Source organism: Mytilus edulis, chromosome 4 (genome assembly GCF_963676685.1).
Source record: "Mytilus edulis chromosome 4, xbMytEdul2.2, whole genome shotgun sequence".
In the NCBI taxonomy this organism is placed as follows: domain Eukaryota; kingdom Metazoa; phylum Mollusca; class Bivalvia; order Mytilida; family Mytilidae; genus Mytilus; species Mytilus edulis.
This window is the reverse complement of record NC_092347.1, coordinates 25,661,912-25,674,613: the sequence shown is the minus strand read 5'-3', so window position 1 is coordinate 25,674,613 and position 12,702 is coordinate 25,661,912. Positions and strand designations below refer to the sequence as shown.

At 31.3% G+C, this 12,702-nt stretch overlaps 1 protein-coding gene across 1 annotated transcript; it reads right to left on the bottom strand.

Annotated features, from left to right (window-relative positions):
• Nucleotides 1–3,559: 3,559 nt before the first annotated feature.
• On the bottom strand, nt 3,560–10,887 carry LOC139519296 (protein fem-1 homolog C-like). Its single transcript, XM_071311269.1, has 3 exons — nt 10,805–10,887; nt 5,496–6,812; nt 3,560–4,955 (listed from the first exon to the last, which is right to left on the bottom strand). Exons 2-3 carry the CDS (start codon nt 6,804–6,806, stop codon nt 4,296–4,298), a joined length of 1,971 nt encoding a protein of 656 aa, XP_071167370.1. The 5' UTR covers nt 6,807–6,812; nt 10,805–10,887; the 3' UTR covers nt 3,560–4,295.
• Nucleotides 10,888–12,702: the final 1,815 nt, after the last annotated feature.

Here is a 12,702-nt window from a genome sequence, read left to right as displayed (position 1 = left end):
AATATGCATAAGGATAGTCTAATTGAAGATATGTTTGATAAGGATGATTGCCGTTATAATTTATATTACTGATTTCTAATCACCTATCAGTGTAAAAATATTATAGAATAATGTTATATTCAGATTTCACAACTGCTGTTGTTATGGTTTTACTTTCATATCCACAAATTCTAAAATGTAAGAATTTTTACTTGTTTTTAAACTTCGCTTTTCAAGAAAATTAACGGTTGCATCTCATTATTTATTTTGCAAATAAACATATAGTGTTTACATATTTTAACCAGATCAATGACCATAACTGGACACTTCATTGATGAGTTTATTCCAAAACACCTGTCTATAGATAGACTGGTCTATAATGAGCCAACCGGTTAAACTCCGCCCAGTCAAGTGAAATAAATCAAGTTATATAGCTCAATGAATAGCACACAAGAGTTACTGTTACACAAAATTAAAAGTAGTAAACACATGTACATGTATGGCTCAATATATAGCACACACAAGTTATTTTTACACTTAACTTATGAAAATACATGTTTGGCTCAATGTATAGCACACAAGAGTTTCTGTTACACTAAATGAAAAGTAAGTTAATACATGTATATGTATAAGTATGGCTTAATAAATAGCACACAAAATTTACTTTTAAACTTCAATAGTAAAAACACATGTACATGTATGGCTCAATATAATATAACACACACAAGTTACTGTTACACTTATTTAAATGTATAAAAATTAAAATACATGTATATGCAAGACTCAATTGACATGATAGCACAGTTTTACTTGAAAATTAATGAGTAAGCACTTGAGTTGAGCATCAAAATGACAGTCCAGCAACATCTATTCTTCTATGAAAACATGTATTTTTGAATAAAAGTGGAAGAACTTTCAAGTAAGCACTAAATATAATACCATTTAAGGATTTATGCTTAGAATTTGTAATGACAAAACCAAATTGCCTGGCCATGGTTTAGTCAAAGCACTAGAAAAGTTGCAAAAATGATTCAATAAACTTAATAAAAAACTGTCTTACAAATGAAACAAGTGAACTTGGGACACATTTATAAAATTTATATTTACTCAAATGTTTGTCACCAACTAAAATAAATTACATTTCAAATGTGTTCAGCATTATTCAAAAACAAATTCTGCTGATTTCTGCATCATGTCTATTTAATTTTACCAACCATCATAATTGCATCATGCAGAATTTCTCCGTTTTTTCTTAAGGGTCACAAAACAAATCATTAACAATAGTCATACAAAAGAAAATGCATTGTGATTGTTTAACACATATTCTAGATCACATGAAATGTAGATTACTTCTTGAATATCTATTTTGATTTTCTATAATACAGGTATACAGTGTTCCAGCTAGGATTTGAAAATAGAGGGGCGCGTTTTTAAAAAGAGCACTTTAGCGTGTTCTCACTGAAAAAAATCAAATACATATATAATATTACCACATAAAGACATATTTTAGCAAGCATGTAGCTAAGTTAAATAGCTATTATATACAAGTTTAAAAATCATTTATTTAGAACATACAAGTTAAAATCAAACTGATAGCAATAATAGACATTACTATATTCATTTCTCTTTCAGAACTACAGATTTTTTCAAAGAAGAGTTCAAATGCAAATAAATATTAAACAACAATGACAAATCTTCTGTTTTTCTTTTTGAAGAAGGTTGTCACACATTGATCAATATTTTTTTCAAATTTAGTTTCATCACAGTTTAATTTTACAGTTAATATTTTTGTTAATGTCTGTGTTTTCAAGTTTGCCCTGTGACTTGTCTTTATCAATTTGACCTGAGAGATTATTTTCTCCACCTCTGCTGTACTGAGTGGTTGTACATGTCATATTGCAACACTGAATAGTTTTGCAACAAGAGGGTACATAGATAATAGGTTTTATCCTAATGACAAGGTGAATGAAATAGCTCTAGCAGACTAGATATAGAACGATCTGTAAGTTCTGCTGATGACACAAGAGCTATAAAGTCCTGTCATTGAATAAGAAGAGTTTCAGGGTCCATGTCAAATGTACTTGCCAGAGCTTCTATCTCTGTATAACCATACATTGTTTCACTGTTGTCTGTTCATGTAAGGTCTAAAATGGCCAACTGCTCGATTGTGTTAGCATTCTTAAATCTAACTGTTATATTTTCAATTAATTCATTGTAATTTGAGAAAGCACTCTTTGACTTAAGTGTCAAAATATACTGGGGTGGGTCAGTAATGTTACATGTGCTTCTTAAATGTTCCTTTTTTTGAAGCCAATTCAATTCAACAAGCATCTCCGTATATTTCATGTTGAGCGCATCTAATAAAATCAATAAGTTTGTCAAAACAGATTTCAATCACAGGCACTTGTTTCTATTCATTGGAAGACCCCCTATCAACGTATATTTACGGAAATAAACGTTGATAGGGGGTCTTCCAATGGATAGAAACAAGTGCCTGTGATTTCAATAAGAAAATTGATACAAAAATCAGGATTTCGAGAGCTCCGTAATCGGCACAATAATAAATTGATTCAATTTTGTAAGTTTATTATCAATTCAACAAGCATCTCCGTTTACTTCATGTTGAGCGTATTTAATAATATCAATATTAAAGTAAGTCAAAACGGATTTCAATTTAAGAAAAAATGATATAAAAATCGGACTTTCGAGTGCTCCGTAATCGGCGGAATTCACAATAGAAGAACAATTGCGATATTTGATAGAAACCTTTCTTCTTCTCGATTTTTCATAAAGGTAAAGAATTAAATTATTTTTTTACTTTTGATGGTCATTATTCTTGAAAAAAGATGTAATAGACTGGCAAGTCTTTGATATTTTTTTCTTGTCATTTCCGAGTTGGTCAATTTTTCTTTTTTTCGTCGGAATTTTGCGTGTTGACCTATTGGAATGATTCTTTTTAAATGAATGTTATTTTATAAATAACAAATACATTAGAAATGAACACCGTTCACATTTATTTTATAAATTATATTTTACATCGTCAGGTGTTAAAATAATCAATTCATTTAACTTAGATGTTTGGTGCTTCAGGGCAAAGGGATTAGACAGGGTCGTAAATTTCACCTGCTTAAGTAATTGACTTATCAAATAGGTGATTATATACAGGTAACAAGTGTCAACAATTTTAATCTGTTGTCTTAATGAAGTGTGTGTATAAAGAACTCAACAAAATGGCGACGATATGAGGAAAAAAATCGTTTTTTAAACTTTTTTTCAAAAGGGCACAGAGGGGCGCAGGGGCGCTTAAAAAAGGCAGAGGGGCGCAAAATTTCGGGGGCGGGGCGCGGCGCCCCTCCATTTCATGCTAGCTGGAACACTGGGTATATACTAACTCTAAGGATGCATGAATGTTCTACTCTAATGTTAAAGACCAATGCCTGAAAATAAGGTTCTACTCTGAAGTACAGGGTTGTGTCTGACACCTACATTTTACTCTGGAAGAAAGGAATATGTCTGACAACTAAGTTCTACTGTGAAGTAAAATGTCATGCCTGAAAGCTGGGTTCTACTCTAAAGTAACAGTTATGCCTTACAACTAGACTACACTCTGAAGAACAGGCTATGCCTGACAACTAGATTCTATTTTGAGGTAAAAGATTATGCCTGACAACATGGACAAAAAGATTCTTCTCTCATGACTCTGAAGAAAAGGGTTTTGTCTCACAACTAGGTTCTACTCTGATTAGTAATGTGGTAAGTTTGATAATTAGGTTCTACTCTGAAATAAAATGCTCAATCTGATAATAACAAAATGCAACTTGATTATTCTGTTAGGGCAGGGAAGTATGTACTAGTACTATGCCTGATAGCAGCATCACAAAAGTATTTCTTCTCATCTATCATATGATATACATTGTAATGCCATATGACACAAAATGGTAACGTTAAGCATATACAGAGTAGAAAACAAAGTACTAAGCATGCTAAGGGAAGGCATGGAAACACATTGCCAGAAACTTTTAACTGAAAAACTTCTAGTATACAAACAAACTCTTCCATTTAAAAAATATTTGAAATTTGACCAAAATAATTGGTGGAATTTCTTTAGAGAAAACGCAATACACTACAAGCATGAGTCAAAAATATCTCATGAATGTGATTTTTTAAAACTTATGAACATCCCTTAATCAAATTTTATCTTTATAAGTTTATATAGTTGTACATGTGTCAATCTTGAAAAAACTTTCAACCTATCTTGGCTCTAATATGCTTTTGTTAAAATGTTATTTTCATTAATGAAGAAAGTTTATTTTCTGCTATCCATGCATTTGAATAAAAGGCAGTAAACAAACAGGGACTTCCCCTTCATAAGATAGTTTATGTTTCATGATAGACTCAGCAGCAAGACATTTTAATGTTTGATATTGTAGAGGACACACTGGGAGACCTGCATGTTGCAGTAAGATCAGAGCACTTTGACCTTCAGCATTGTGAATGTCAACATGAGCATCATTCTGTAACAAGCAATCTAAAATCCCTTCATTTTGGAGCTCTGAATATGTTAAAAACTTGATACTGTTATGAAGAGCAGTGTTTCTCTTACTGTCAACAGCATTTATGTCAATGCCACATGATATCAAAATCTCCACAACTGATAGGGTTGGAAAGGGGGAATAAAATTCCTCACTAGTCAGAGAAATCTTAGGATCAACAGACAAATGTAGTAGACTTCCACCTTCCTGTCCTCTTGGGTCTTGTAGAATTAAATGATGAACTGCTTTTCTGAACTCAAAATTTTGTGGTGATGTTTTGTCTAGTCTGGCCATAAGATGTATGACATGAAGAGAAAGTTGAAGTAATAGTTGGAAATCTTCATTCCCCTTGTTATTGCCTTTAGAATTCTTTAAAGATTCTTGTCCACTTATTATCTGTGCTACCAACATCTCAAATACTTCTTGAGCATCCTCTACTTTCACCTACAAACCAAATCATAAACATTTTTGTAATATTTAATGCAATTTGAATATTGTTTAAATTATAATAAACTTGGTGTATACTTTATGGTAATAGTGATGTAGTTTAGTTGTTCAAATTTGAATATTGCAATCATAATAAATTCTGAAATACATGTTAGTTTTGTTAAATTATTCATGTTTAAGTTTATCATTGACTAAAAAACAAACCTTCATGTACATGTATATATAATTAGTTAACCAAAGTTTTTCTACAGGCCATAGCTAAAAATAATTTACATTGTAGCTACCAGAATACTGACACTGTATGCATAACAAATTCTTACATTCTTTTCAAAATACAAAGGCTATTATAATGTTTCAATGTTAACATGGTTAACATGTACATGATGAATAGCAAAAACAAAACTTGGATTGAATATTCCTGCAAAAATCTTAATAAAAAGCCTCTTTTTTAAAGTAGCTCTCATTGCAGTTGAGACCAAATAAATCAAACGATGCAATCTTGAAAAATGCATCTGCCCAGAAAGCTAATTAAATTACCTTTTCTTCTGTAGTTCCTGACTCTAACTCCACTTGCATTTCCCAGAATAACTTTACCAAAGCCTGCACAGTGAACAAACATTCGTGTGTCAATGGGTCATTCTTTCGATGTCTCAATATGTATGTATACTTCCATAGATCTACACACCGCTGGTACCGATGAGTATCTGCATATACAGCACCCCTGTACATCAGACCAAAAGTAACATCTTTGTGGCATGGCCCTAGAATTCTCTCTCTTATCAATAGAGCCTGCATGTACACGTCATCAGGATCAATGATACGATGAAGTTCTTGGAGACTGTTAGGTTCACGAGCATGCAGATAGGCATAGTTTGTATCAGATGGCAATTCCTTGAGGAGTGGGTTATTCTCATCTTGATAACGAATCTTCATAGATTCTTGCCACATAGCTAAGCCACCTACAATATCATGGACCTCATCAACCAGATTAGCCCCTAACAATTCATAGGCATGGGCAGATTTTTCCAATGTTTGATCTGTTGTTTCCAGTATATATTTCACAATAGACTTGTAACCTCTCAAAGCGGCAGTTTGGAGAGCATCATCACCAAAATCGTTTTTAGCAGTATGGTCAGAACCGTACTTCAGAAGCACCTTGACTGTGTCTAGTCTTCCTTCTCTAATGGCATAGTGTAAAGCAAGGTTACCAGAATTGTCCTTGGCGTTCACATCCACTCCCTTAGATAAAAGGAACACACATAATTCCTCACTTTGTACCGAGTTTATCAGACAAGTGCCTCCATTTATGTTTGGTTTATGTATGTTAGCCCCATGTTCGACAAGAATTTTTACGATAGAGATATTTGTCATGAAACAAGCTGACCTAACAGGAGTTGATTGTGTATCTGAAGCACTGTTTATATCAGCACCATGCTCAACTAAAGCTTTCACAACTTCTAATTTATTAGCTACTGCTGAACACCATAAAGGTGATACTTCATGTCGAGAATGATCTAATTCTACCTCATAAATTCCTTTCAGTTCCTTATCTGCTCCACAATCGTCTAGTAAATAATTTACTATGTGAACCCGACCTTTCAGACTAGAAATGAACAAGGCACCACTTCCATTTATTTTATGATTAACAATGGTTGTCCTTTGTTGTTTAGAAAATTTTCGTAGTGTGACTTTGAGCTTGCTTAGTTTATCATCGTGTATACAGTTATGAACTATAGAGGCATACCACGGAACATCAACATCATCAGTTCGTACAGATGTACAGGCTAAGTTAGACATCTTGTGTGCCCCTTCTTGAAAATGTCTGAAAAAGGATTTCTTCTCTGTCATGTCATCCTGAAAATAAAACGTATACAGAAAAATTAAAAAAGATGCTTTGGAATGCCCTGTATTTCACACCAGGTAAATCAGTATGTTTTATTGATCTGTGTATATAATGTCTCTTCTTTATGGTGTTTGCCAATAAGCCATATTGTAAACTTTTCTTGAACATTTTACATTAAGCAATCAGGAGAATTACTGAAATTTCATAAGTGATTAAAAATCACTTATTTAAGTACATGTAGCAAATTCGAAATTTTGTCATTTTACACCAAAATTTTAAACATATAGGTTTTACATTATATACATCTTAATCAGGCAAGTGATTGATTTTTCTCATTTAAAAAAGTTAACATTTTGTAGTAGACCGAAATCGAAGTGATGGATATCACTCATGGAAAAATTGGAAGAGCAGTTTGGATTATTTCATATTAAGGTATGGTGGGGACAAAAGAACATAAATAAAGCACTATTGCTGAAAATTCTTCTAGTAAATGTTACCAACTACTCTTATAAGACATAAGCTAAGAACTTTAAAGTGTCAACAAAAATAATCTTATAATGTTGTTTTGGGGCATTTTGTAAGTTAAAACATAGGTTATATGACATTGAAGATTAAAAGTTGTAGAGTGCCTTTTGACATGTTTGATCAATTTATATTTTTCAGAACAGGGCATTGAAAATGTACTTTTTCAAGGTAAACAAATTAAAAAACTTTATTTTATTGAAATGCGGATTTTTTCTTGATTGCAAAAATATATATTCACTTCTTATAAAAATTCAAATGATTAAAATATTATAGACATAATGATTGATGGGAAATAAACTACTAAAAAATGGTTTGTTATAATCAAAAGTTTTAAAATTTTTAAACTGTTTCAAGCCAATTACTGATAAAAAATAAATAAGTGAACTTAACCTAAATTGTTGATTAATTGCAGATGATTATTTAAAATTTATCAAATAAATCATAGGCCTTACTTGAATACCTTTTATATATTCATACATGTACTTATATTTATATTTCATTTTTTTTTTAAAGATCTTGTTATTAAATCCTTAATTAATCATTAATCATTCAGACATACTTTACAGATTCACTTTATGTAATGTAGATCAAAAGTAATAGGCAATAAATAAATCTATCATCCTTATATATCAAACATCTAATATATATATACATTTGTGTATTCAATTATGAGGTCAAATATTCATTGATATTTGTTTATTGGGATGTATATTGAAGCATAGATGTAATAGGGTCTGTATAATTATGTAAGACTGAGGTTGATAAGTAATGTGGTCAATTTGATTGACAGTTTAGGAGGTGGGGCATTGTAATTAAAGGTCCACCTTGTCCCTGAATGGTTGATGATAATGACAGTTGTCAATCATCTAGTATTGTATCAATACTCAATTACCTAATCAATATGTTTAAAAAGATGCCTTTCCATCAACACACCTTAATGACATACATTCTTGAATGAACTGCTCTAAAAATATACCCATTTGTTTACAGTTTATATGTATATTATGTGCATATATATACAATGTACATGAGAACTATATATAGGGAACTATATTTCAGTGTAAATACATTTAGTAATAGTAGCTAATTAACCTGTCGTGTTGTTAGGGAGGCCAGTGCCTAAGGAAAGATTTAGAACAAGTTCCAATCTTTCCAAAAACAAATGTTGCTTACATCCATATTCTATTGGTCTCTGTTGGACAGCTGTCTAATTGGCGATCATACCACATAACCCTTAACCAAATATTATATTTGTCATCAAAACTTGGGGAACGCTGCAATTTCTAGTTTAGATAGCTTGTCAGATTAGGCTTTGTTACATTTATTGAGCTACATACATGTTCAACAAATTACCTCCATTTAAAATTCATACTTGCCATATTTACACTGACCCTTTTTGCAAATTTAATGTGTTTTCAAAACAAATGTTCATCTAATTTTGAATAATTTCTAAAGGATTTTTTTAAATCAGTAATATTTTAGAAAATAAAAGAGATATCAATGAATTATTTTTACGATTTATAGTAATTTCAATGAGCAAAAGAGTAATGTAAAATTTTACATAAACCTTAAGCTTGAATGCTTTAATTAAACTTAAATTAATTAGGATAATGTATTTAGTATCGTTTAAATGTTGATAGCATTGGTATGCATGTACATTGTATTGTTTGTTAATATCTGCTGGAAAAAAGTTTTCTTTATTTATGATTATATTATCCAAGGAAGTCTGACAAAGATCAACTTAACACATATAGACACAGATACGAGAAAACAATATCAATTTTACAAAGTATATTGCATGTACATGTAGATACATTGTAGATTTATATCAGATTTGAAATCAAATTAGAGAAAAACATAAGAAATACTGCATTAACACACATGGCCATCAAAGCTGTACTGTGAAGTCGCTGGATATTTGCATTGGTTATTAACAATGTATTGATACTAATATTAGATGGATGTGTAATTATAGGTAGTAACAAGTGCATGTACATGTATATTTATGTTCTCATTTTAGTGTTCAGATGATTTAAAAGGTGTTAACAGAAGATGTGACAGTATTCAGCAGTAATCATACATGTACATGTAGGACATCTTTCCCATGTCTGATGCATATACAATTAAGATAAGTTTATTCCAAAAAAGGTACCTCAGGCCTCCATGACAATATTAATGTTTCAACAATAATTTAGTCATAATAACATATACAGAAGGGAGTACTAGTCCAATGTAAAATAACGGTGTAATAAAAAAACAAAAACAATATAAGACAATTTCAAATGTTTAATTCTCTGCAGTAAGGCAGCAACCATTTGATTTTCGGGGGGGGGGGCTATGGTTGTTTTTGGAAAAAAAAGTTTGTTTCCAGTTTTTGGAGAAAAAAATAATTTGTTTTTGATTTCGAGAAAAAAAAATTGTTTGTTTCACCCTCAGCTGCCACTATATGTAATGCTAAAATTGAAAGAAAAAAATTGTTTTCGACTTGTCGTGAAAAAAATAGATTGTCCAGAAAAAAAAAACATAGCCCCCCCCAGAAAATCAAATGGTTGCTGCCTGAGGATACATGTATTTGTAGCAGTGTGAACCAATTCAAGACAATTTTTTGCTTTTTGTTCTGTTAATTATATAATTAATTGCTTGGCTGGAGGAGACATCAGACGACTTGTAAGAATTTGACCCTGTTTTAACAAGTAAAGCAAATATTGAAATAATACATTATTGGAAAATAGGGGCAATTATACGTGTTCATACAAACATGTATGTAATTAAGAAATTCAATAAAAATACAGATTGTAAATACATTTTTGTATATTCATATTTCTTTTGCAAATAACATCTTGAAGATAACTTCATAAATCTTTTAATAGTCTGAGTATGTGAATAGTTTGTAAGGCCTACAAATGTATTTTGTACGAGTTTGTAACACATACATGTACACATGTACATGTACATGCATTGATTTGAGGTGTGGCAACTCTTTTAAATTTTCTTGACTGTTTCATGTGACTACAGGTTTGTTCAGTGGTCCGTCAAATTAAAACATTGCTTCAGATATAGAATTTCAAAAAGGGATTAAAACCTTTAGCTACCAACCACTCTTGACCAGTTAATCATTAAATTAAAGCAAGGGAAGACTGTACATGTACATGTACATATTAAATGTAGCATGTATATATAAAATAAATGTACTATCAATAATGCATACCACTCCATTGACACGTATTTCTGATCTTAATATGAGGGCTGGCTGTTTCTATCCGTGCAAGACCGTGCATACTTGTAAATAATCAGTGATCATGAGTCATTTGTCTGTCAAGCTGACACCAGTGACCAGGACCAAGACAAAGTCCAAATATTTTGGTCAAATTTAAGGATATCTTCTCAATTTCTCCGATTCCTGAACCTTCAAAACTACAGGAAAGACTATACACTATTGTTAAATGTCCTTAACAATATTTTCTATTAAAACACCTACCCGATAATCTGTTATATTTATGAATAGAAAGTTGAAACCCAAAAAGTCATGACAACCGGAAGTAGCTAATAACTAAATATAAATGATGCCCGGAGAAGGAGATATTTTCCGCATTGATTTTTTGGACGTTCCACATTTGGTAACACGCAAAAAATGAGAAAACTTTAAAAATAAAAACAAAAAACGATAGTCCATACTTTAAACTGTAGTTTGAAAAATTATTAAAAATACATATGAAATAGAATATAGAATAGAATATTTTTATTTCCCAAATTACCGTGAAGGGCATAAACTCATCAGATGTTTGCTATGATTGATTATTACAACAATAGACACCACAGTGCACATTTTGTTTATTAGCATTGGTCAGAATCAGAGCCAACAACAATATATATAGTGAATGCACAATAAAATAAAATTACATATGCATTATATGAATTAATTCTAAAATTATTTACTAGACTTGCCGGTACAAAATGTATCAATATTCATTCCTGATCTCCTTAATTCAAATACTCTCCAATATAACAGCCCATTTTAAGTTTTCCATAAGAGATATATTGTATTGTGTCAAGAGCCATACACAGTTGGAAGATTTTCTTTTTTTTCTTGAATTAAAACAAATGTTAGAAATGTATTGAAAAAAGTTCTCTTTTGATATAATAAAGGGCACCTTTTTTTTTTAAAGAATAAGACTGTCTTTTTTAAAATCCTACTGTCTGAATTTTTTTTCTTATTTTAAAAAGAATCTTTTAAAGAAAAATAAGTACCAAGCTTCCCCTTTTCTGAGTAAACTATTTGATACATCTGGAGCACAACCCCGGCCGCCTCTTCTTGTCGATCGCAACACTGTTGTGCAATATTAGAATAATATTTTGTACAAGTATTGCATTCCATACAGTATTGTTTTTATTTTTTAAATCATATTAGGCGCATTGGTGGGAAAACCGTGATAGTATCAAGCACAGGGATGTGTGGCTCTGCCAATAATCGACAAGGTGATAGGACGTGCCGCTGAAAAAGGTGACATTTTCAAGCCTGAAAATATGTGAATAGATTTGGCAAACTATCAGCAAGATGTAATAAGCTCAATAAAGTTCCTATCAGTATTCACTTTTATCATAAACATGATACATTAATTTTTCTTTGTTTCTCATCTTTCTTGCTGTTCCCGGCTGTTCTTATCCACAATATTTTCCCTCTTTTGACACTTTGGTACTGTATCCCACTTTTCCAACACACCACACCCAACCAATTTTTACCATAATAATATGTGTAAATCATTACTTAAACAAAACTCTTTGCTTCACATTTTTTTGTACTAAAAGAGTTGGTATGATTAACATATTGAATAAAATTATGGTTGCCATGAACACAATCTTTTATTTAACTTTTTTTTTCATATCAGGGGGAAATATCCTTTAAAAAGGCCTCACATCATGCTCGCGGAGAAATATACAACACAATGAAATTTACATTTACCTGTTGAAACCAACACTCGATGGTGAACGAAATCGTTTGAGTATGGAATTAAATATCAACCATAAGCATAACACATAATGATTTATAGGTTGCAAACAAAAAATATTAACAAATTAAATATGTTTCCAATAATTACAAAAGAAACAATGTTGAGTCGTTCCACGCATCGTTGTATGCATTTGAAACAAGAACAGGTTGAAGAGGTCGTATGAATAGTTCAATATTATTTCGGCAATTTCTATTTAAATATTCATGAGGAAAAGTGATATCGGGTCAGTGACTGTATATGACATAGAAATATACAGTCAACGCATTTTGACTGCTCAAATAGAACGAGTGCAGTATAAATGGTTTTACAAGTACGACTATAGCGACGTGACGTAAATGCTGCTGTATATATTGTTTAAATTGTTTAA

Coding starts and splice junctions, on each gene's coding strand:
- LOC139519296 (XM_071311269.1), bottom strand. CDS start 6,806: ATGACAGAGAAGAAATCCTTTTTCAGACATTTTCAAGAAGGGGCACAC. Junction 4,956..5,495: donor CAGGAACTACAGAAGAAAAG/GTAATTTAATTA, acceptor TTTGGTTTGTAG/GTGAAAGTAGAGGATGCTCA.